This window comes from Sparus aurata, chromosome 7 (genome assembly GCF_900880675.1).
Source record: "Sparus aurata chromosome 7, fSpaAur1.1, whole genome shotgun sequence".
Taxonomy (NCBI): Eukaryota; Metazoa; Chordata; class Actinopteri; order Spariformes; family Sparidae; genus Sparus; species Sparus aurata.
In genome coordinates, this window is record NC_044193.1 from 30,007,208 (window position 1) to 30,033,019 (window position 25,812).

At 40.6% G+C, this 25,812-nt stretch overlaps 2 protein-coding genes across 2 annotated transcripts in view; both read left to right on the forward strand.

Moving 5' to 3' along the window:
* The window catches only part of arfgef2 (ADP-ribosylation factor guanine nucleotide-exchange factor 2 (brefeldin A-inhibited)), a 28,229-nt gene extending 7,801 nt beyond the window's left edge, over window positions 1-20,428 (forward strand). The window contains exons 9-39 of the mRNA XM_030423397.1: window positions 444-577; window positions 1,233-1,467; window positions 1,573-1,672; window positions 3,368-3,507; window positions 4,513-4,621; window positions 4,718-4,907; window positions 5,034-5,145; window positions 5,251-5,456; window positions 5,638-5,722; window positions 7,040-7,211; window positions 7,437-7,588; window positions 7,720-7,848; window positions 8,046-8,204; window positions 8,912-9,059; window positions 9,379-9,475; window positions 9,595-9,635; window positions 9,734-9,903; window positions 10,911-11,062; window positions 11,242-11,414; window positions 11,607-11,767; window positions 11,887-12,017; window positions 13,032-13,161; window positions 13,344-13,479; window positions 14,526-14,664; window positions 14,915-14,972; window positions 15,142-15,250; window positions 15,543-15,682; window positions 15,984-16,158; window positions 16,939-17,077; window positions 17,693-17,810; window positions 18,614-20,428. Coding sequence (XP_030279257.1) covers window positions 444-577; window positions 1,233-1,467; window positions 1,573-1,672; window positions 3,368-3,507; window positions 4,513-4,621; window positions 4,718-4,907; window positions 5,034-5,145; window positions 5,251-5,456; window positions 5,638-5,722; window positions 7,040-7,211; window positions 7,437-7,588; window positions 7,720-7,848; window positions 8,046-8,204; window positions 8,912-9,059; window positions 9,379-9,475; window positions 9,595-9,635; window positions 9,734-9,903; window positions 10,911-11,062; window positions 11,242-11,414; window positions 11,607-11,767; window positions 11,887-12,017; window positions 13,032-13,161; window positions 13,344-13,479; window positions 14,526-14,664; window positions 14,915-14,972; window positions 15,142-15,250; window positions 15,543-15,682; window positions 15,984-16,158; window positions 16,939-17,077; window positions 17,693-17,810; window positions 18,614-18,778 — 4,305 coding nt within the window. The 3' untranslated portion in view covers window positions 18,779-20,428. The remainder of the gene's footprint in view (window positions 1-443; window positions 578-1,232; window positions 1,468-1,572; window positions 1,673-3,367; window positions 3,508-4,512; window positions 4,622-4,717; window positions 4,908-5,033; window positions 5,146-5,250; window positions 5,457-5,637; window positions 5,723-7,039; window positions 7,212-7,436; window positions 7,589-7,719; window positions 7,849-8,045; window positions 8,205-8,911; window positions 9,060-9,378; window positions 9,476-9,594; window positions 9,636-9,733; window positions 9,904-10,910; window positions 11,063-11,241; window positions 11,415-11,606; window positions 11,768-11,886; window positions 12,018-13,031; window positions 13,162-13,343; window positions 13,480-14,525; window positions 14,665-14,914; window positions 14,973-15,141; window positions 15,251-15,542; window positions 15,683-15,983; window positions 16,159-16,938; window positions 17,078-17,692; window positions 17,811-18,613) is intronic.
* Window positions 20,429-22,686: 2,258 nt separating this feature from the next.
* Window positions 22,687-25,812, forward strand: part of bcl2l1 (BCL2 like 1) — a 33,538-nt gene continuing 30,412 nt past the window's right edge. The window contains 1 exon segment of the mRNA XM_030421981.1: window positions 22,687-22,874. The gene's annotated coding sequence lies outside the window, so the exon portion shown is untranslated.

Consider the following 25,812-nt stretch of genomic DNA (forward strand, 5'->3'; position numbering starts at 1 on the left):
AATTCACTTTATATATACATATATTAATGTGTGTGTGTGTGTGTATACACATACATATACACACAGTTATTTTGGCTAGAAGAATTCGACTTATTTGATTCTTATCAAGCAAAACTGATCACCAGCACTGTCAGTTCTCTCATCTGTCACACTTTTGCACAGCCAAGGCAAAATGAGGATTTGTTATGGTTAAAAAGAATGCTGACTCCAGTTTTACACATGATGGAGAAGTAGTAAGTAGTGACATGCATTACTGCTGTTGGATTATTATGGAAACTTCTTAAGGGAGAATGATTCTAAACTTCAGCCTCAGGTATTTAGTAGACATCTAGAAATCTGCCACAACCTCAATCAATATGGAACCGCTCAACACAGAAAGGACAAATCAGAGCTGTAGCTGTGCCTTTTTTTTTGATTCGACTGCCTTTCTTCCTCTGTCTCAGGATGCTGAGGCTCTGCAGGGACCCCACAGCGCTGCCCGTTTCTCTCACATCCTTCAGAAAGATGCCTTTCTGGTGTTCCGCTCTCTGTGCAAACTATCCATGAAACCCCTCGCTGATGGACCCCCAGACCCAAAGTGTGTGGTGTTTTTTTTTTTTTTTTTTTTTGTGACAATTCCTACCTCTAAATACATAAAACTTTTATAACGACTTCTTAAAAGTATGACCATATCTCAGTTGGACTTTTTGGTTGGTTACATCAAAACATGAAGATATTTTAAGACCATGTCCTGTAACATCCTGGCATCCTTATCTAGAATCATCATGTATGATGGTTACCTGTAGGGTAATACAGAACAGGCATCCTAAATCATCAACACTCATACTCTGTGCACAGTTTTCCAAAAAAAAGTTTCGGCTTTACTCTTAGTGCTTCATCTCAGTCTCCAGAGGTTAACTTGCTCTTTTCCACCCTGGTGTGGCTCTGTCATCTCTAATTACTGTAACATTAGACCTGAACCAGTCATTGTAAATAGGCCAGAGTAAACTGAGCCCGGAAGAAGCTCACAAAGAAGTCAGTCTGGCCTACAATAAATAATTACCATGATGAAACACTATTATACCCTTGCTTTCCCTAAAATCAGAGTAAACTATAACACTTTTGATTGTTGGGACAATTTCCACACAGAATGCCCAAGAATATGCCTCTATAGATGTCCATTTTTTAATCTTTAAACCTTAAGTGAATGGTGTAACTGATGCACATACTGTACAACTTCTCTGACCCTGCAGGTCCCACGAATTGCGATCCAAGATTGTCTCCCTGCAGCTGCTGCTCTCCGTGCTGCAGGGTGCCGGGCCTGTGTTTCGCACTCATGAGATGTTCGTCAATGCCATCAAACAGTATCTGTGTGTGGCGCTGTCCAAAAATGGCGTCTCGTCTGTGCCTGAGGTTTTTGAGTTGTCACTGGCCATCTTCCTTACCTTGCTGTCACATTTCAAGGTCCACCTGAAGATGCAGATTGAGGTACAGGACGCAGATGAAAAGTAACAGCTTTTTAAAACTTTTAGTTCAACATTTATGTTGTTGTAATGACTCTGACTTTTATCTCCTTTCGTCCACGATCCTCAGGTTTTTTTCCGTGAGATTTTTCTGACCATTCTGGAGACATCGACCAGCTCCTTTGAGCACAAGTGGATGGTTATCCAGACACTAACACGCATCTGTGCAGGTACCACTGATACAATCTTTCCTCAAAATAAAGCTAAGAGGATAAAAATACAGTCAACTAAAGTCCTTTTCTGATATGAAGTATTTCAAGTTGTAAAAGCAAACTTTGGCACACCAAAGGGCAAGCCAAAACCTCAAGATACACCTGTATTCATAACTCTACAAAATGTCTCTCACTCTATACACATTATTTTTGGTTCCCTGAAAGGGATTTAAAGGATTTTTTAGGCTATAGAATGTGCCTCTGCATGAGGAAATGAATGAGAACAAAATACTGATAAAGAAAATTTAAAGTCAGTCATTAGTTTTTGTATATTGCAATAATACATTGTTCATAACATTATGACCACTGACAGGTGAAGTGAATAACACTGATTATCTCTTCATCATGGCACCTGTTAGTGGGTGGGATATATTAAGCAGCAAGTGGACATATTGTCCTTGAAGTTGATGTGTTAGAAGCAGGAAAAATGGGCGAGTGTAAGGATTGGAGCGAGTTTGACGAGGGCCAAATTGTGATGGCTAGATGACTGGGTCAGAGCATCTCCAGAACTGCAGCGCTTGTGGGGTGTTCCCAGTCTGCAGTAGTTCAGTTTCTATCAAAATGTCATTATAGCCTTAGTGCTCTTCAGCACTATGAGCTGCAATCAATTTCTTACTTGTTCAGTAGACTGACAACAGAAACAAGATGTTTATAACATTATATCACATAGCCTCTGTGTTTGGTGAAGTGCAGCAGGTAAGATGCATGAAATTGAGACCACAGACAAACTCCATAATTATTACAATTTACAAGAGGTCCCCAGGTGATATAACTCCTGTGCAAATAGCCTCAAGGCATTGGTACTCATTTATTCTTCCTTGCAGTTGGTATGGATGAATAAAGTATGAGGAGGGAGACAGCTGGTCTGATTATGAGGTTGTACAAGGGTTATTTATAGCTGTGCACAGTGAGAGTAAAAGATTCTTTTGATACATGACACTGATGTGACATGAAAGGAATCTCCTCAACAACTCCAGTCAGAGTGTGCATTGTGTTTTAATAGCTGATTTAAACTGATTTTATTTGTGTTACGAAATGGACAGAATACTGATTTGAGAATTATATTGTATAAGGCAGAGCAAGACGTGTATTTAATCTCTCTGTGTAAACTTGTGCTGCCTCAGGATTTATGTTAAGACGTGTCTCACATAAATGTTACATTTCAGAACTTTAATGTCAAAGTGTCCCACTTATTCAGATTGAGACCAGAATATTAAATTGCTGTCATATGTACATTCCAAGGTGCATGACTTAAAGGGAAGGGACTTTGCTCTCGCAGCTGTAGCTGCTTCTCATGATTCTGCTATAGTTGTCACTATTGCTGGCACAGATCAAATATTGAGTTATTTTGTGCTCTGTAAGTATGAGCTACTGCTGAATGCAGTGAGCAGAAACAGTTGGTGGCATGGCTGATAAATTAATGTCTCACAACATTCGAAAAAAGGCTTTGCCAGTGTAAGTTGATACTGAAATGCATTAGCAAGTGGATTGCCCTGCCATGGTGTATTTTATTTTCACACCATGGTCAGGTTTTAGTAAAGTCTACCATTAGAGCCTTTAAATTCTTTCTGCAGGAAAACCCCGAGCAGAGATTTTTTGGATTGCTGCAAATCCAGTAATTATTTTAACAACATATCTCCCCCCCCCCCCCAGATGCCCAGTGCGTGGTTGACATCTACGTGAACTACGACTGCGACTTAAATGCCGCCAACATCTTTGAGCGCCTTGTCAACGACCTGTCGAAGATTGCTCAGGGCAGGAGTGGTCAGGAGCTTGGGATGACCCCTCTGCAGGTACATTGTTGTATATTGTAAGGCTCATCACAACAGGAGCATGAGTTTTGATTAAACAGGTCATCTTTGGCCCTTTTCTGACCTGGTATTAACATCTGTACCAAATGACTGGATCACAAGTTGACTGCTCTAAGTCTGTCAATTCACACCTGGCATTAACATGCGTCTCGAGAGACTACTTGTGATCAGATTTCCCTTCCCTGCTTTATTTGCAAATGAATTCTTACGTCGATGGGTTAAATGGACGCCATGTTTTTTACACTAAGTAAGATATAACTATATACTTTGCAGAATTAATGGTTTGATATGTAGGAATTGGCCACCTAGCCTTTCATCAAGCTGAACTGGGATCTTGGAGCACCAGAGGAGTGTTGGTGTTTAGACTGCTACAACAGGAGTTTTACTGTACTGTTTAGCATGCTAACTTCAGTAAATATTCTCGTAACACAATACATAGACATCTTAACTTTGATCATTTTGATTTTTGACTGTTTTCAACTTAAGTTCTAACATAGTGCACCTTTAACAAAGGGCCCAAATTATACAAAAAATGTCAGACAGCATTACACAAAGTTTAAAACATTTTTCCTAACTCAGAAATGCACAGTTTTTTGTTGAGGTCTTGGGACTTTCTCCTTATGTGGCAAAATAGAAGACTGTATTTGTCACTGTTTTCTGTATTTATAAAATTTGACATGTTTGCCGTCAGTAAAATGTTGTCTACATTCATGAATTTTATGTTAAGACACAGAGGCAGACAAGCTGGCACAGCAACCAGCACTTATTACAAGACAAAAAATGTAGTGTATTGCATTTAGTGCAGAATTTACAAGTATCCTCACTAAACAGCTCTCAGAATTACACAATTTTTTAAAGGAGTCTGGTGACCTTGCAGTTACTAGTTGATACTAGTTATTAAGTTGTTCCCTGCTTACATGGTTATAATTATACATTTAGCTATATAGTGGTCAGCATTTACTTATGTGTTGTGCTATGTATCCGCAGGAGTTGAGTCTTCGTAAAAAGGGTTTGGAGTGTCTGGTTTCCATCCTCAAATGTATGGTGGAGTGGAGTAAAGACATGTATGTCAATCCAAACCTTCAAGCTAACCTGGGTAAGCAATGTGGTGTGCAGTACATATCTTAACAATGCTCAGGAGAGGTTGGAAGTCTACATATATAATTATTGTGTGTGCATGAATTGATTCCAGGCCAGGAGCATCCATCTGATAGTGAGGGGGGAGAGTTGAAGCTCCCAGAGCAGCTGACGGGACGTCGGGACAGCATCAGCTCGCTAGACTCCACCGTCTCCTCCAGCGTCCCAATTTCCCAAGCTGACCATCCGGAGCAGTACGAGGTCATCAAGCAACAGAAAGACATCATCGAGCATGGCATTGAACTGTGAGCTCCTTTTTTCTCTGCCTGGTTAAAATTTACGTTAGGATCAGGCTTCAACAATGGATTAGCATGATAATGTTTATGTTTAGAGACGACTAGCACTGATGTTTTCCTCTCGTCTCTCGACAGCTTCAACAAGAAGCCGAAGCGAGGTATCCAGTACCTGCAGGACCAGGGCATGCTGGGTGCCACAGCCGAGGACATTGCACAGTTCCTACACCAGGAGGACAGACTGGACACTGTGAGGGATTACACAAGCTGTTTAAATTAATAACACTGTGTTCTCAAGCAACAAAAACCTTAATTCAAGTTAGTAATCCCTCAACATCTTTACCTCTGTGCACAGACCCAGGTTGGAGAGTACCTGGGAGAGAACATCAAGTTCAATAAAGAAGCGATGTACTGCTATGTTGACCAGTTGGACTTCTGTGGGCGGGACTTTGTGTCGGCTCTCAGAGCATTCCTGGAAGGCTTCAGGCTGCCTGGTGAGGCCCAGAAGATTGACAGACTGATGGAGAAGTTTGCTGCTCGATATCTTGAGTGCAACCAGGGGTAAGGCCTAAAATCAGATCTATTATTATAAGACAGGGACTTCGAGACATTTTTTTGCACAAATGAGGTGGGGTTTTTTGTTTTCTTTTAGTCTTTACGAGTTTTCATTTGATTAGGAACAAGCCAAACATTAGACTGTTGCAGCAGCTCACTGTTGCCTGATATGTTTCCTCTTTTACAGACAGACTCTGTTTGCCAGTGCAGACACTGCCTACGTGCTGGCATACTCCATCATTATGCTCACCACAGACCTGCACAGTCCTCAGGTGAGAACTGTGGATTTTTTTAAGTCCTACCCACGTCAACGCCATGATCAGCATCTATGAGCCTGTCATTATTTACTAAAATGCCACAGCAAAGTTATGTGCAGGTAAAATGAAAGAAATACAGGGCTGATCGTGTCTATGGTGACAATTGTTTTGTGTTTTTGGTATGCCAACTGCTAGATAAATAGTATAACCAAAGCACAAAATAATCTAGCAGTGCTTACATGTGTTTAGTTGGTCACAGCCAAAAGGATGCCAGCTTAGAGGATGACATGTTGCATTGTGGCAAAAGTGGCCAAAAAAACCCCTCCTCCTATAAAACCCTTTTAGCAGGGGAAAAAAGAAACCTCAGGAAGAGCCACAGAGGAGGAATCCCTCTCCCAGGATGGGCAGACATGCAATAGATGCTGCATATATGTAACAGAACAACAGTATCACAGGGTATACAAATTGAAAATATAAAATATCTGACAGAAGTATGTTGTAAGTCCTCCGGTATGGCTGCATTGACCACTGGAGCATTCACATGAATGAGGGAGCCAGGGCAGGTCTTTTTCTGTCTCAATGCAGCCTTCTATAAATAGCAGCTGCCTCTGATTTATCACTGCTGACAGACCACTGTGACAGGGGAAATTGCATGTGAAATTTAAAGTCTGGGAACAGCAGGTTGAATATATGGCAGAGAGCAAGGATAATGCAAGGGAGAAAAAGTGAGAGAGTAACAAAGAGAGATTATGAAACTGTGTCGCAAGAAAAACACTTTGTACTGTGATGCATCTTATTTACTTTTCCTTATTGCCATCAACAAACAGCATTACACAAGACAAAACAAAACAGCAGCATTCTGTTTCCTGTTTGCCTCAGTGGTGCTCTGTTTGTTTCTTTTCCTGACTTTAATAATCTGAGACACTTGATGAAGACCGTGGCCAACTTTATTATTCCACATTCTCCTCCCCTTCCATTATCTGTGTTTTTCGGGTTTCAAAGTCCCAGTCAGAAAACTGGCAGGTTCTGTACGAACTTGCTTGTTAACGGTATGTACATAAACAAGCCGGTTGGGTTCATTTTCTTTGTGCAGTTTCATAAAAATCAAGCTAAACTAAAAAGGTGCGGTAACAAATAATTCTGCATCTCTAATCTATGATGGATGCTAACACCTAATGTTGGGAAGATATTGGACATTTTGGTTCATGCACATTCAGTGCTTGAAAAGCTGGACAGAAATGTTTTTTGCTGTGTCACATCCCCACACTCCCATGTCCTCCCTTTCAATAAATCACTCCCAACTACCTTACTTGATCCTTTTCATTTGTGTAGGTGAAGAACAAGATGACGAAGGAGCAGTATATCAAGATGAATCGTGGTATTAACGACAGTAAAGACCTGCCTGAAGAGTATTTATCCGCCATATATGATGAGATTGCAGGCAAGAAGATTGCCATGAAGGAGAGCAAAGAGTTCTCAATCACCCCAAAGTCCACCAAGCAGAGTAAGTACAAGTATGCTTTCATACACATTCAGGATTCAGGATAACTCATTCAAAATAACAATTTTCTCCAAAGTTTGCTTTCTGAACAGAATGTCACCCTCAGGCTGGTAAGAAGAGAAGGCCAGCAGACGAGTGATCTATCACTGTGGTTTCCTTCAGGCTCAACATCTCTGTTTGCTGAAAAACATGAAAACATTACAAACATGAATGTCCTTCTCTCTCCAGGTGTAGCGAGTGAGAAGCAGCGTCGCCTGTTGTACAACATGGAGATGGAGCAGATGGCCAAGACGGCAAAGGCTCTGATGGAGGCAGTCAGCCATGCTCAGGCCCCCTTCTTCAGTGCTACACACCTGGAGCATGTCAGGCCCATGTTCAAGGTGTCACTTTGCACTTGTTTCGTTTACCTTTCATTCCTGATTGAACCAGATCGTTTTCTGCGGGATTCATATTGTGTCCCAGTAAAATATCAGATGTGGATGTACTGTAAATGTATTTCTGTGTGTTGCAGCTGGCGTGGACTCCCTTGCTGGCAGCTTTCAGTGTGGGACTGCAGGATTGTGACGACCCAGAGGTGGCCTCACTGTGTCTGGAGGGCATTCGATGTGCCATCAGGATCGCCTGCATTTTCAGCATGCAGGTCAGCTCATGTTTAATACATAAATTAAGCCTTGTATTTATAACTGCAAGCAGGTGTAAACCGTGTTGATCATGACCTTTCTTATTTGAAGAATTTATTTTACATGATACATCAGTAATGTTTCATATTCAAATTGGCTCAGTAATGAAGACCAAATGAAACCGTGACTGTGTCGTAACCGGCCTACCTGTCTGTAGCTGGAGCGAGACGCATACGTTCAGGCCCTGGCCAGATTCACCTTACTGACAGCCAGTTCCAGCATCACAGAGATGAAGCAGAAGAACATTGACACCATCAAGACCCTGATCACTGTGGCCCACACTGATGGAAACTACCTGGGCAACTCCTGGCATGAGGTGACTTCCTGCTGATAGGGATGATGAACATTAGTGGTACAGAGAAATATTCTCAGAAGTAACTTTAAGTGTGTGATAGAATACAGGTAACTCACAAATGCTAGTAAAGTGGTACAGAACAGTTTGAAGGTTTGTAGCTTCATCCAGAATATTAACATTTGAATTCTAAGTCACTTTTCCAGTAACTCAAGTAATCACAGTTGCAAAAAGATCTTTATTGGCTTTAATGCTCTTATTGAAAATGACTTCCTTTAATCTGCTGAATCAAACCAATGAAATTTAGGATTTTGTCTGCAGATGTTTTTATGTTTTTTTAAAGTGTTGAGTTCATAGATTATGATTGACAGACATTGACAAACACTGACGGACATTCAAAGCTTTATTGAAAACTCGTAATAGAAGCTTCGAATGGGAAGGGATTCTTAAGGCCTTCCACCTTGGGTTCCTCCTTTAGCAGCCTCCCAAGCAACCTCGAGATGGGGACAGACCTGTGGCCATACACATGCACGCGCGCACACACACACACTTACTCTCACTCAAAGATTAATAAGAAGAAAGAAAATATAAGAATCAACATAAAGCACAATTTGGCTCCTACAACAAACCTTCAATAAACCCTGGCTTTATTAAGGTTGTAATAAGATATCTAAATAAATAAATAAAACATACAGCTCCTGAAAGTAATTTGTTGTTTGTGTCTGTTTTAGATCTTGAGGTGTATCAGTCAGCTGGAGCTCGCCCAGTTGATCGGCACTGGGGTAAAGACGCGATACATCTCAGGGGTGGTCCGGGACAAGGACGTGGGCATCAGGGGCTTACCCTCCGGCACGGAGGAGTTCATGCCCCTGGGACTGGGTGAGACACAATTACATTACCCACACAGCATAATTGTCTCTATCTTAAGGATTCCTGTCGAAACTTCAAGTTGTGCTTCTACAGTAGCTGTAGTTAAACTTGATTGAAGCCACTGAACAGCCTTTATTAACTCAAAAGCAGCCATTTTTTAAAATGGAAACAATGGCTTAACAAAGGTTTTGATAAATTACAACAGACACGTGCACATTTCTACATTCTGCATTGTCCCTTTCTCACTGTCTTTTTAAAGGTCACATACATTTGTTCTATGTGTCTGACTGAATACACTGGCTTGTTTTGAATATGTTTGGTGTTGCAGGTAATCTGGTGGGAAGCCAGGACAAGAGACAGATGGCTCACATCCAGGAGTCAGTTGGAGAGACCAGCTCTCAGAGTGTGGTAGTAGCTGTGGACAGGTACGACGGAGGGCTCACATACAGGACATTAATAACCTAATGAATGCATCTGTATCTTTTCTTCACGATAAATGAAAGTTCTGTCCACTGCAAGTGATAAACTACTTTTACATCTGCAGGATCTTCACCGGCTCCACTAGACTAGATGGCAATGCAATCGGTGAGTGTGTCTTCACCATTACACACAATAACACTGGTTGTGTATGTTAAAAAGAAAATGAAGATATTCATGGTGTTTTGCTTTTTAATTGATTACAGTGGACTTTGTGCGCTGGCTGTGTGCGGTGTCCATGGATGAGCTGGCCTCAGCACACCAGCCGCGGATGTTTAGCTTACAGAAGATTGTGGAAATCTCTTACTACAACATGAACCGCATTAGGCTACAGTGGTCTCGAATTTGGCAGGTCATCGGAGACCACTTCAATAAGGTTGGTGAAGCATTGAAAAACCTGAAAACTCTTAAACAGGCAGAAGCATCATCTACAATATCATCTGTGTCAGTGAAGGGTTGCGCCGGAGACCGCATCCTGTTGCTCTTCGCAGAGTTCTGTCCTCTAATGCCTTGAAGACTACAGAGAAAACTTTACATAGGTTTTTAAATGATTCCCACACAGGCTGTGTGTTTGCATTTGCAGCCAGACATTTTCATTTATTTTATATTTTAAGTTAAATGTAGCATCTTTTGGGCCTGAGATTGTTTGCACAAGTTCAAGCACACAGCACGCCAACAGGTTAATGCACTGAAACTCTCCTTTACAGAGCTTTTCATTTATAATGCAGTTTCACTGAAATACAGATGGACAGTTTTTTAATACAAAGATCCAAAATGGGACTGGACATTGGATCAGTAATGACAGCAAAAGGTTGTCATAGTAAAATACAGCCACAACAATCTGTTATTAGAACTGAATGTAGTTATGTAGTTATGCTTGTAACTCGTGCAGAAATTGACAAAACATTTAAATGATACTTGTGATGTGGCTGCTGAGGAAGAGACAATTTAGTTTTCTCTCATGGTGTGCCCTGATAAGACTAGTCTTGTGTGATTACAGATTAAATGATCATTTTACATGTATGTAATAATGGAAGAGGTCACTCGTAGTGGTTAAGCACCAAAGTATTACTACCTGACTGAAGAGTGGAGCATGTAGCAGCTATAGAGCCATGAGTGTTAGTGTTTTTTCATGTCTGCTGGATGTAGACATTAGCAACCATCACTAACACATCTGCCTTATCATCTGTTTGAGGTGATAATATATCAGTGTTTTGTTTATAGTTTGTTGTGCTGCCCCTGAGTGGCTAAAAAATCAATAAATGCAGGTTTAATTAGTCATACTGATCAAGCTGGGTTACTCAAATTCATTGTGATTACTTTGAGTAACCCAGAGTATTTGGGATGGATGTCTGAGCTCCACTTACATATGTCTTCCTGTAGGTGGGCTGTAATCCCAATGAGGATGTAGCCATCTTTGCTGTGGACTCACTAAGGCAGCTTTCCATGAAGTTTTTGGAGAAAGGAGAGCTGGCCAACTTCCGCTTCCAGAAAGACTTCTTGAGGCCTTTCGAGCACATCATGAAAAAAAACAGGTACGTAACTGAGCTATGGATATTTAGAAGTAACAAAGGTTGGACACACATTGGTTATATACAGTAGATATAAACAAAAGAAAAGTGTTTTTTCAGTAAAATATTAATGCCATCATATATTGTAGTTATAATAACTCTAAAAAACACAGCATTACGCCATGTTTACATCCTCCCTTTAGGTCCCCCACTATCAGAGACATGGTGATCAGGTGTGTGGCTCAGATGGTAAACTCCCAGGCAGCTAACATCCGTTCTGGTTGGAAGAACATCTTCTCAGTGTTTCACCAGGCAGCCTCTGACCACGATGAGACGATAGTGGAGCTGGCCTTCCAGACCACCGGGCACATCGTCAGTAAGTATGACTATAACTCTTTCCTCAGGTGATAAATAATAAGTGGCAGATGTTGTCTTTTTTCAAAACTGCTTTGATAAGGCTTTGAGATTTCCTAAGATTTATAAACCAACCAAGCAACAAATCGAATTAGCAGCCAGTTCCTTCTTGTTTTCTTACTGTCTTTCCTCCTCTTCATCACTCTCCCCTCAGTGAACACCTTCCGGGAGCACTTTGCAGCTGCTATTGATTCGTTCCAGGATGCAGTGAAGTGCCTGTCAGAGTTTGTGTGCAATGCAGCTTTCCCTGACACCAGCATGGAGGCTATCCGACTCATACGACACTGCGCTAAATACGTCTCAGAAAGGCCACAGGTAGGAGCAACTGTCTTTTACTGTACTGGTTCACTGCAAATGTATAATTTGCAAATAGTTTAATATAATTCTGTGATATTGAACTTTTTGAATTTATCTTCTCCTGCGTCCCTGTCCAGACCCTGAGGGAATACACCAGTGATGACATGAATGTTGCCCCTGGTGATCGGGTTTGGGTTCGTGGCTGGTTTCCCATCCTGTTTGAGCTTTCTTGTATCATCAACCGCTGCAAGCTGGATGTCCGCACCAGGTAGGAAACAGCGCAAACTATCACTTAACTGTGATGACGATTTTTTTTTTTTTTTTTGTTACAGTTTTAGCTACACTGACCTCAGTGTCTTTTAAAACTTCCAGTTTCCATGTAAGACATAAAATAAATTGAATGAAACAAACTCAATAGGATGTAACAAACAAGTTGCTATGCATAAAACTGAAGCATGAATGGATTAAAACAACAAAAGTTACATACAACTTAGTGCACCCAAATTTAATTAATTGTTGTAGGTATAACTCGTTATACAAATGAAATCTGAAACATCTGAGACAACATCATTATACTGTAACAATTATCAACAAAGATGTTAAAAAGAAAAGAGGCTGGGATTTGCTTTTTTGTGCTCTGTATTATAAATGTGTTTATTTAGTTTGGGAGTGTTGGTTGAACAAAATAAGACATTTGAAGATGTCAGTATATCCTTAGGCTCTGAGGGGGACATGCACTTTTCAATATTTTGTGGTAATTTATACTGGAACTTGCTCAATGTTCATTTAAAAAAAAATTAAAATCAACGAAAGTATTTGTTTGTCACATTGCATTTTTACTGAGAGTACAAAACATTCTTCCACTACTCAACTTTCCTCTAATGAAATGTTTTTATATCTGTTTTTACATGCAGTCTAAGTATGTATTATCATCTATTGAGCTGTTCTACATTTTTGGCCCAGCACACTTAAAGTATTTAAATCCAAAAGAACCATGTCTATGAATTTCTGACTGTGGCTCCTATTATAACTACACTGTTCTCGCTCTGGCCATTTAGGCACTTACTGTTTATACATGACTTGCTGCTTAATGTTAACGCTTTTATCAACCAAGGTCCACGAGGACTAAATAAAAAATATCAAGACATTGGTTGAATAGATGACATCAGTACAGTTGAAAGAAGTCTCTGACTCATATTGCAGTGCTGTTGATCCGAAACTGGCTGCAGAGCTGTGGAGTAACCACACGTATGTGTCTGATGTTTGTGTTTGCTTCTGACAGAGGTCTCACAGTCATGTTTGAAATCATGAAGAGTTACGGTCACACGTTCGAGAAGCACTGGTGGCACGACCTCTTCAGAATCGTCTTCCGCATCTTTGACAACATGAAGCTCCCTGAGCAGCAGACAGAGGTCAGAGGCCGCCAGCTCCCATGGTTGTTTTATGTTTTGACAGGCCACCTAAGTATTTGAAGGATATCCTCTTTTGAGGTTTGGAGAAGCAGAAGACCGTAAAAACTGCCAATGATTTATGTACACGCACATAATGAGAGCAGGGTGATTTTTAAAAACCTTCTGTTCTTCTTTGCTTGCAGAAAACGGAGTGGATGACAACAACATGTAACCACGCTCTGTACGCCATCTGTGATGTGTTCACCCAGTTTTATGAGCCTCTCAGTGAAATCCTGCTGGCTGACATTTTCACACAGTTACAGTGGTGTGTCAGGCAAGGTGGGTGACAAATTTATGTCGACAGTAGTTGGGGACATTAGTAAGGGACTGTATAAAAAATATTGCGGTGAGGTGGAGGAGCTGAAACACACTTACCGGATGTTCTTCATATTTTCTTGTACACTCTGTATGATGATGCAGATAAACAGATATTTATTTTCATTATCTTAGCTCAAGCTCAATAATTGTTTAAGAGAGAATCATGATACATCCAGGAATTGATTTCTGCTCCCACCCCTATTCTTAAATTAGCAAAAAAATCCAACACCTGCCCTGTAATATGGCAAAACAGTATATATCACGTTAATGAGTCACTACAATTTGTTTTACTAAATGTGCATGAACATTTCGAAATGTTTTACTTGTACTTAAACCGTATGCGTGAATGGAACAAAACTTTTTACATGGCCACCAAATGGCACATTGCAAGTGGAACTGGACATCGTTAACATAACACTCCACCTTCTACTGATATTATCACTGGTAGTGAAGGTTGCTGAGGGGGCTGAGGAGCTGTAACTTTTTTGCCTCATTTCACATCCCACATAATAAAGTTAGAAGAGATGATGTTACAGCGTGGTATGTATGACATTAAAAGAAATAAATTAATGATTTCAAATGAGGCTAAAATGTGATGACCCTCACAATAATGTGCAGACTACCCTCCCCTCAATAAAGAGAAAAAGTACATAACTGTTATCACATTTTGGACCTCTACAAAATACATTTCTTACAAACCAACCTCTTTAGTGTTTTGAGAAACATATTGCCTTTTTCATTAGTAACTGAAAGGCGCAGAGAAAAAAGGAAAGGTCATGCAACTAAGCTGAAATCACAGACGCCCCGATAATGCCTTAATAATGCCTTAAAAAGTACCTTTTAGCAGAATTTCTCCTCCAGTGCAGATGAACAATGAAGCTGTGCATTACAGTATCAAAATCCAAACATTCAGCTGTTGTAACAGGATTCTTTTGTCCAAAGTGACGTGCTTGCAATATTTATATATGCGTCCGACATGTTTTGAAGTGGTGACCTTTCCTCTATAGACAACGAGCAGCTGGCTCGGTCGGGGACAAACTGTCTGGAGAACCTGGTGATTCTGAACGGGGAGAAGTTCAGCCCTGAGGTCTGGCAGATCACCTGTTCCTGTATGCTGGAGATCTTCCAAAATACCAGCCCTCATGCGTGAGTCTCTGCACTTTTAAAATCTGAAAATGTTAATGAAACTGCATGTGAAAGCTTTCATTGAGTCTGCTGTTTAATTCACTGTAACTGTTTGGAAGACAAAACACTGTTTTGTCATTGGGAAGTTGATGGGAAATTTATGGATGTTGGCTAGTGTAAGTAAGTTATTGTGCTTCAGTGATGCAACAGGATGGAAGTTATCACCATATCTGACTCCAGATCTGCCCTTCTGTTTGCTTTTTCACCTCAGCTTATTGACTTGGCGACCAGCTGGACAGGAAGAGGAAACTGCAGATAGCAAACATTTTGTAAGAACATTAACACATACCTCAATAACTTAACAATTACCAGCAGATACTTATTCTCTGATTGGCTGCTTTTAGCCAATCAAAAGACTGTTACATTACCTACTAATCACCACAAAAGAATGACACTTACCTGTGAATGTCCATGTTATGTGTTGCTGTGTGTCTCCAGGATGTTGATTTTGACAGCCAGTCTCAGAGCAGCTATGACAGAGCTCTGTCTGAGAGAGGACACAGCCAGATGTCCAGCGATGACACCTGGAAGGGCAAGTCCAATGCAAGTGAGTATACAGCATTTACAAGCACACACACATGCGCAAAAACTCACATATACACTTGTAGTAGGAGACAAATTCTACTTGAAAATCTATTTGACCATGGGGAAAAAAAAGATATTATCCAAATAGTTAGTGATCAATTTAAAAGTTGAATACTAATCGATTAATTGTTGTAGGTCCAATTTGTCACTCTACTGCCGTTCTAAAATTGATCTGCATTGTTACTTTTTGTCCTTTTATCAAGTCAGTTTTGCCCTTAATATCTCCACACGTGTCGGGTTTCTCTGTGCAACAGGAGTTTCAGACCAGAAGCTGTTTGCAGGGCTGCTGATTAAATGTGTGGTACAGCTTGAACTCATCCAGACCATAGACAACATTGTCTTCTACCCAGCAACCAGCAAGAAGGAGGATGCTGAGAACATGGCTGCTGCACAGGTAGGTTACAACAGCTATTGTATGGGTTCATTGTTGTCTCAACATTGGCCTCAACCTTATTTTGTGATCACCTTTTTATATACATTTGAGGAAAATATGTCACAGTTGAAGCAGTGAAAGAAAAGAATAAGAAAAAGGGTATCGATGCTGATAATTGCTCTTAAACTTCTCTGAAATGTTATAGATGATAAAATAACAGATCAAGCTGAGGCACGCCTTAAAAAGACAGCCTTAATGATTCCCAAAATGTCAGATGTACTAGTACTACTGTTCAACTTGTCTTAAACTGTCTTTCTGTCAGCGAGATGCTCTAGAGTCGGAGGCTGAGGGAGGCGAGGCGGGGCTGGATCAGGGGATGTACAGACACATGACTTCCGCACACCTTTTCAAGCTGCTGGACTGTCTGCTGGAGTCACACACTTTCGCCAAGGACTTCAACTCCAACAACGAACAGAGGACAGCGCTCTGGAGGGCAGGTACATAGAAAGGATTTTTGATATTTCTGCTCACAACATTGTATCCCTATTGTTTGCTTCAGGACCTTTTTTCTTGTTGTTTTAGATTATTTTTTTTTGCATTGCATACTAGATGCAATGCAAATAACAGGCATATAACAGACATGCTGGACAGTACTTAAACAAAGCCATGGCATTATATAGCAATAACAATCATTTACCATTGCTTTTATATGGCTGTTGATGTCATCCTCTGTTTGAAGGGTAAGGAGCTCCTGGACCTCCTGGACAGACATTTTAGGTTGCTGTTCTTCTTCAATAAGCTGCTAACTGCTACTGCCAGCTGCTCTTTACATCTCCCGGTTGTGGGTCGCACACAAACAAATCATCAAAACGTCACACCCCTTTCTCAACCTGCTGCCTTGTGGGCAACAATGATGACCCCATATTATGTCTTTGTATCTTTTATACAGAGTGAACAGGCAGGTTAAAGCTGCAACTGACTTGCCTTGAACAGGCCATTTAAAAAGGGCTAGAGAACGCCATGCAACAGAGGTCCCTGTCTAAACTCACACCAGGGATATTGTAGTTCTTAGCTGTTACCCTAAAACCCCCAGTGCACCCTTGATGATTGTTTTGATATTTTGTGCTTTGCAATTGAGAGTGTTGTGACATGAGACGAAAGCCAGAAACAAATTAGGAATGTTTCAGTTATGTGTCTTACCTTTATGTCCCGTAAAGCCCTCTATTGTTGTTGTCGTAATTGTTTTTAACTAATGATGTCTTTCTCTTTTGGCGCAGGCTTTAAAGGGAAGTCCAAGCCCAACTTGTTGAAGCAGGAGACCAGCAGTCTAGCCTGCAGCCTGAGGATCTTGTTCAGGATGTACTCTGATGTTCAGCTGCAGGACTCATGGCCTGATATCCAGACACGCCTGCTGCTGTGAGTTCATGATCATTAATATTTGATGCAGGCATAATAAGATGGCTGACGTTTCATTGGAAATGAGACTGGTTACTCAGACAAGACCCAAAACTGTATTTTTCAGCCACAGATTTGATGCAGTATTATTTCTAGCAGCAGGAGGGTGTATGTGGGATCTCCTCAAAATACACTACAATGTGCGTGTTCATGGAGATGAAGGAACATTTCACCCAGTGCAACATGTGAATATACATTTTTATAGTTTTTAGACTACAATTGAGCTCTATAGCAGTTGCTTATCCTCATTACCACAGAATCTCGTCCGTGTGTGATTTTCTGGTACAACATGCAGGACTGGTGTTGAGTGAGCTGTTTAACACATGGCTCATATCTCATTAAGTATTTATGAAACATACACAGTGTGCATGGTTATGCTGGAGGGTGCTACAGATTACCTTGTTGTGTTTGTCACTGAACAGCGGCACTAGAGCAGTTGACTCATGTGTTACATCAACAATACATATGTGCGGTGTTAATCATTACATGATTGGCGTCTCGTTAGTGATGCATGATGATGATGATGATGGTGGTAATAATAATAATGCTAATAAAACTGGTGTGTGTGTCTCTCAGGGTGTGCAGTGAAGCTCTGGCTTACTTCATCAGTCTGACCTCAGAGAGCCACAGAGAGGCTTGGAACAGCCTGCTGATGCTGCTGCTCACCAGGACACTACGGCTGTCTGATGACAAGGCAAGAACACACTGCTTCAGGACTCAAACATTATGGAGCTCTGGATCATAACGTTTTCAAACTGTGAGGAAATTGAACTAGGATAAGAAGTTACAGAAAGGCAAAAATACAAGGAAAGGTTGATAAAGTGTATATTACTTAAAAATTACAAACAAAAATATCTTTGACCTGTCTATGTCTTTTTTAATTTCTAAAAAAAAGTTTGTGATTGTAAACACTGTAGTGAGTTGTCACCTATGAATCATGCACTTTCAGTGTGAGTGCATGATTCACTGATGATTCATGGCAGCCCATGACTCAGGTTTTCTTTTCAGGGCATTTTAGGCCACAATTGTAGCAGTTTTGGGATCGAAAACAGCCCAGCAGACAGCTTGAAGCAGTAGAAAGTGTCGGCGCCAAGCAGCCAGCTTTAGTGGAAAACACCAATACCACACAAACCACTGCATCAACCAAAATTATAACAGCATGTCGACCAGCTGGCACCATTCTCTTGTGCAATGCCTGATGTCAAATTTGGGTTGTTGTAACAACAAATCATAATTCAAGGAAATTGCGTTTTAAAAGCAGCAAAATACAGCAAAAACATACATCTGTGAGGACAGAAATGGCCCTAAACACATAAATTTAACACCCTGCTGTGAACTCTTTGGCCTCCCAGCAGCACCCACACATCCCTGAGAAATCGCCCTTCTTTTCTCACTCATTTATGTTCCTAATATTTCCAAATACACTGATTACACCCTGGGATCAAATTTCATACAGCATGCTCATTTAAGTTTTTTCACTGTCTGCCTCTTTTCCAGTTCAAACCCCACGCCTCCTGCTACTACCCCCACCTGTGTGAAATGATGCAGTTTGACCTTATCCCTGAGCTGCGGGCCGTCCTCAGGCGCTTCTTCCTGCGCATCGGCTCTGTCTTCCACATCGCTGCTTCTGAGGTGGCGCCTGCCCGGACCCCTGCATCATAGAATATGTGGGTATGTGGTCAGGTGTATGGAGGGATGGAGAAATTGAAATGAGTATCACAAGTGAACACATAAGAGACTTTCCCCCTCTTTTGGACTGGAACAGATTAAAGAGGGGCTGTAATGTGAGGAGGAAGACAACAAAGACTGTAGCTTTTCTGTCTCAGTTCAGGACTCTGAAAGCATTAAAGTGTTGAGCTTTTCTACTGCACTCAGCTTGTAGGAAAGTGTTTGCCCTGTCTTTCCTTCCTCTCTTCTTTCTCTCTGGGATGAACAGCACTGTGACCGGCACTCTGTGCTGACTGTAGTCATTTATCATCCCCCTGACTCTCATCTCAAAGTGTAATGACTAGAAATAAAACTGTAAACAAATAATTTATTGACATTGTTGCAAAACTGATGCTTTGTTTTTCTGTTTTTTTTTGTTTGTTTTTTTAAATACCTAAAAGATGAGGTATATCTACATGCTGAGAGCAAATGAACGTTACCGCAGAATTTGATGAACCTTACATTTGCCCTTTGTGAAAATCTCTTTTGGCCACCTGTGCCTGTAAGAAAATGATGACATCTGTCAGTGTTGCCCTTATTGTGAGTTTGCTGATCTAATCAAAACATGTTGTAATATCTGAACCCTCATGTATCGATGTCCATCCCAAAGCATTGCTTGTCACTTTAATGTTTATGTTCTCTCTTATGTCTGTTATTTGGTAGCAATTGTTAAAGAGACTGAGCCTCTCAGCTGCAGGTGAACGCAAGCTGCATCTCCTACAACACTATCAAAGATCTAATGCAGTTTTTTTGGGGGGGGGATGTTTCTGCTCGCTGTGACGCGACCATCCTGTCGTCTTTACCTGTCCAGTGAGATTTTACTGATTTATTTTGCTCATTTGCTTAAACTTGTTTTATGATTTTTCTTTTTTTTTCTTTTTCTTTTTTTTTTTCCAGGATAATTGCTGGTTTACATTGAAAGGTTGGTTGAAAGACTGGTTTCTTAACTCTGTCATGCATTCCTGTGTGTGTTGACCCAGTGAGCCTTACACTGAAGGACTTAATATGGAGTCAACTCCTCCTGGCTTCTGAATCACAACTCAACCCTCCACTAATCCATCAATTGGCGCTCTATGGTGAAGAGATGGTTGTTTATTCCATTTTCCACACTCTTTCGTACATATCCTGGCTCATGTATTAACACCTCCCAGTATACCAACCTGCCCCAGATGGTTAGAATGCCTGTCAGTGTTTTGTCACATTCAAGGGTCAAGTTCAACCACAGAAAGGTTCAGGAACAGAGCATAACCAAAACACTCTTCGACAGAGATACCGGAATCTCTGCATCCTGGATCCTCCCGAGTTTATTCCATGCCTTTTTTGAAAAGAAGGATGTATGTAATTATTTAAAGTGCATTTAAATATTTTTTGAGAAGCATTCCTTCCCTCGCAACTATGGATGTCTACTTTTTCTTCCCTAAAAGCTAGGGAATATATAAATATATATATATATATATATACATACAGTAAATGAAAAAATCCAGACTGTAAAGTTTTCAATGTAAGATACATAGAAATGAAAGTGCTATATGGTTCTATACATAATACTGTGATGTAATCTTCCGAGCATTTGGTGAAGTATCAATAAACCTGAATTCTGATCCACTCCAGTGACTATTGATTAGATTTTAAAGCGATTCAAAGCTTTCTCATATTGAATATCTTGACTTGTTAAAGTCATACTAATATCATTGATAACTGTTCGAATTAAAGGGGCATAATGTGGTTTTGGAGAATAAATTAACAGTCAGAATTTTGATGTATAATATAATATTAATGAGATAATAATACAAACTTATCAATAAGTGAAGAAACAAGCTGAGTAAAAAAAAGGTCTCGGAACACTGTTTGAAGCTAGAAAGGTGTCAGGGTCCGCCAAATATAAACAAAGTAATACAGTATGAAACTGTGTGTGTTTATGAAAATCTTTCTTTTCAGATAAAAACTTATTCCCAAAAACTACTCAGTGCCCCTTAAAGGTGTTCTTAGGTATAACTTAGGGGGGAACTGAATGTAGCAATTCATGTTGATTATTACACCTGTGCTTTTCCTGCCATATCGAAGATAAATGTATTTCTCTAGTGTGTTTACTGTTCCCAGTTTCAGCCCTGCATGTGTTCTGATACGTCACGGTATCCCTAACCGTAGGTCTGCCTCACTGAGCCGCATGTTTGTGTATACAGGAGTGGTTTAGTTGTGTTGACGTAGCTGTGAGAGTGAACGTTGGTAACAGGGATTTTCAGTGTCTCTACGGATGTCCACAGGGTGGCGCTGTGCTCAAGCTGGTCGTCGGCCTGCAGCGCGCTAGATTTTGGGGTAACAAAGGTTACCATGGAGACCAGTCACATCCTTTGTTTTGGTCCGTAAAGTGAAACAGCTGCTACGTGGAGCCTTTTAGGGAAAACGCCAGGTTATTAATCTGTAAAAAAGGGACTACCCAGGATAACAATGAGGAACGTGATACCTAACTATCAATTTTCATAATTCATGTAGGGGTGAGGCGCCCCAGCAAACTGGCGCACCAGTTAGCGCTAATGGTAGCCAGAGACAGCTAACGCTTACTAACTCGGACTTCCTCGCTGCTAGCCGGTTCAGCTAGCTCTCATAAAGTCGGGAGTAACCGGGAGTGACTCGGAAATATCAGTCTCCAGTAAAGCGATTACATTTTCATCTCTATTGCATTTGTCGCAGACTGTTCACGCAGGATGAACGCTGTCATCTTTCTAGCGTGAAGTTACGTAGAGAACGTAGCTGTGGGCGGATCTGTGGCAGCCAGTACTGAGTGATCTCGGTCGGCGTTAGCCAGAAAGGCTAGCAATGACGGATACGATTATTCCTGCCGGGGTCTGGATTGTGAGCCAGCAGACATGATTTTATGGAGACCACCCTACAAGTAAGAGTTTTTGGTCATACAACAAATGTTATCTAATGTGTGCGGTCATTGTGTTTGCGATATTATGAAGGAATGACGACACAGAGGTTGGATAGTCCTCTCTGAATCCAGCTACTTTGGGAAGGAGGTCGACAGATTTGGAAGAAGAATGCATTGCCATTATTTGGTTTTCTACTCGTTTTTAACGTCAAATCTCACTTTGTTTGATGTAAAGTATACTTGCAGATTGCAGTAAACGATGTTGCCATTGTAAATACACCTCTCAAGGTTTACATTTTACGAATATGCGACTACACCTACACTGTATATGACAGTGACAGCCATCTTCAGCAGCCTACATCGCCAGTAGCTGCCTACAGTAACGTTAGTACAGGCGGAGCTGTGTCTGGCTCTAATGCTTTGCTTAAAAAAATGTTTTGAAATGGGGATTTCTTGGGTGGGGGAGTGTGTTCAGAGCTGGAACAGAGGGTGGTGTCGCAAATCAGCATTTTCATGCGTGGTGTGATTAAAGGTCTTCAGCGCAATGACTATAACAGCAGAGTGGAATGGCCTGTGCTGCCTTCAGGGGCTCCCACTGAGCCCGTTCACCCGTTAGTAAATTCAATTTGTGACGTGTGCTTTTGATTGGAAATATCAAAACGTTTGCGCGCAGTTAATTTGAAATTCAGTCGAAGGATAAAGAAGTCGTGCTCTTTATGTGTAGTCAATGCAATTATCAATTTGACACCAATCGAAAAAATGAAATGTATTTCTATGTACGGCGGTGTCTAACTATTATTTACACTGTCATATTTCAGTGCAATAATTTTGTCTCGGGCCATAATAACAGATTGAGTTTTATCACAGGTGTAGCTCTGAGTTTAAAGGCCAGCTAAAACGAGGATTAAACCAGATATTTAGAGATCCCTGAAGTCGTCGTGCTGTTACGCAATAGGAGGGCTGGGCATGCACAGAGAGGAGGGGAGAGACGTGGGAGGAGACGTGCAAACATACACATCGCACACGAAGTGGTTATTGTACATTCTTGGATTTTTGACAGCTTTTGTAAACACAAATCGACTGACTGACAGACTGACTGACAGATTTTGGACATTTAGTCAGAAGGGAGACGGTGAGCGAACTGGGGATTACTGCACGAGACTGTATTCATCACTACTGGTAAGGCGCTAATGCTCATATATATATATATATATATATATATATATATATATATATATATATATATATATATATTTCAGAGATGGCGATCAAAATGGAAACGTGAATAAATGTTTAATCTAGGGGCATGTATCGAGACGGATCTCACACAGCCAGCACATTCAGAGGCAGGACAGTATCACTAACGTGCTCTGGTCGCTTTATCTATAAGTGGCAGTCCAGATTCCACAGCAATAAACACGAGCACAGCCCTCACTTTGCTTCATTTGAGTTAATGTTTGAGCATCACATCACTAATGTTGCGTTCAGGGCCTAAATTTCGCAGTGAGTTATTGGTATTCCTATTGGAGCTGTGTGGTGTTTACATCAGTGCTGTGCTGTTTAAAGCTGAGCCACGTGCTGGTAGCTGGGGACCATGTGGCCATTGTAAACACTGTTGCCCTGTGGTCTCTTTCTCTGCTCTGAAAGGCTCGTTCGTGTACCTCTGTTGGAAAGAAGGGGAAGTTTGTAGGCTTGGCGAAAGTTGGTTGGAAGCGTCTGGTTGGCCAGGAGCCAGTAGAGACTGTATCGGGCTTCCATTGTGAGAGTAGTCATGCATTATGTCATTAAAGCGGTATTTGCATGGAGAACTCCCTCCGTCCGCCTCAAACACCGATCATTAGTTGCGACAACCTTTTAGCTTAAATGTCAATACCGTTGTCGGAAGGGCCACGTTCCCAGATGATGATCAGCGGATAGGTTGGGATCGTCGGCAGGTCATGTTCCTCCCACATGTCTTTGTATACCAGCATACAATGTTAATGACGAAATTGTGACATGAGTGACAGCAGACGATGCGTGAAAGGCTTTGTCAGGTTTTCTTTTGTTTCAAGGAACCAGGCTCACTTAAACTCAATTACTGGCTGCAGGGTATTGATGTCAATCTTTTAAGAAGTACATCTTTAACTGTAATGTCAGATTAAAAACGTGTTTAATGAGAAAACTAGTTGTTTTCCCCATGATGTTGATTAACTGAAAGCAAAATTACTGCCTCACTTGTTTGTTACTTACTATATGTTGATCCTTCAATTATTTGTGATTTGTGAGTATGAAATATATAAAAAAAGATTGATCACAGAGTTGCTGTTTCAATTCATGAATTAGAGCTGCAACTAACAGTTCTTTATTTAATTCAATTTTAGAATATTTATTGTCAAGTAAGTTGAAAAATGTCATTAAGTAGTGAAAAAAATGTTTTTTCTTTTCTTTTTCTCTCTCTTTTAATTTATATGAACTGAAAAAATGTATTGGTAATTACGATTAATTTGATTTATTTGGTCTTATCATCTTAGATTCTCTGGCTGCCAGTAAAGATTTAAATGACAAAAAAAAAGTAGTGAAAAATGTCTATCACAATGTTGTAAACCCCAAGGAAATGTGTTCTGATTGCTGATATCACTGGTTCTTAACCTTATTGGGTTTGTGTATATATACCGGTAATCAAAACTCATGTGCACACACATGTTGACTCTCAAAGGCTTTTTCTCTCCATCCTTCTGGAGACCCGTGGCAATAAACATGTGATATATATTTAAAAAATGACAAACAATTCATCAGTCATCAAAATAGTTGCTGATTTCACTTTCTGTCTGTTAATAAACGATAATCGTTGCACCTCTAATATAACTTTATTTGTAGATTGGCGATGCTTTTATTTTTGAACGGTATTAGATTAACAACAATTTGATTTACATTGTCAGTAGGAGAGTTCTTATATCCATGATTGTTTCAAACACACTAACATACAAACTGTGTTTAAAGGCATTCATATAGGATCCGTCAGAGGCTTTTTGTAAACATTGTTTAGTCTTATTTCCTGGTCGTGAAATACAGAGGCTTTGGATTGGTGGCTCACCAGCCCGAAGCAATGATATTTTACCACTGGGGAGTGAGACTCAACAATCTACTGTTTTTTATACAGTCGTCTGCAGATACAGACACCACGACACACCTCTAGTGGTCAGAATTTAGGATTGACAGGATTGTTGTTTTATGTCTATTCATTGTATTTTGATGTTAATATCTGGCATAGTATACCAAACAACAACCCTTTTATACCCGAGTACTGTCAAGGGGTTAATCCCTGTATGCAGTCTGCAGTATTATACATCAGTGTGAAACCACAGAATTTCTCAAGGTATCCTGAAATGTGTTTGCAAGCAGAGTTTCCCACTTTGAGTTCATTAAGAGTTCACTGCATTATGAACACTGGCAAGTCACTGACATTGCAAGCAAACCAGTTCAACTTTATTGAATTTCGTCAAGTGGAAATGTAATGCAACAGCTCATTCTAAGTTTGGGGACATAAAGAGTAAGGTTTATAGTTGAGAGGGCAGCCAACATCTACTATAAGGTTATAGAAACCTTTAATTTATTTTGTCTTTAAGATGCCTGTGAAACACACACCTTCATCCAAAGCAGAGTAATGTCAGACTAGAATGGAGCAGTCATGGATAATGTGTGTTAATGCATTCAAACCCACCACCATCGCAGATAATCAGGGAAAAACTCATCAGTTTAAAAGGCAGTTTTGTATGCGGTGTATGATGATGTGCTGGTGTAGATCAGTGTGTTAGTAACAGAGACAACTGAGATAAGAAAGGTGTTCCAAAGGTCAAACTGAAGGTCAGAGGTCACTGATGAGGAGATGGTGACTGTCACCTTCCTCACACCACCCCTCCCTTTGTGTCTCTCACTGTCTCCTATCCTCTCTCTCTCTCTCTCTCTCTCTCTCTCTCTCTCTCTCTCTCTCTCCCCCCCCCCTCTCACATACACACACAGTGGCTCTACTATTGTCTCATTAATATCTTTGCCATCTGCTCCATATGTAACAGCCCAATTAGAGAGATGCACTTTGACCCTACCTGTCCAAATTTAATTTGAAAGTCTACAGCCATCT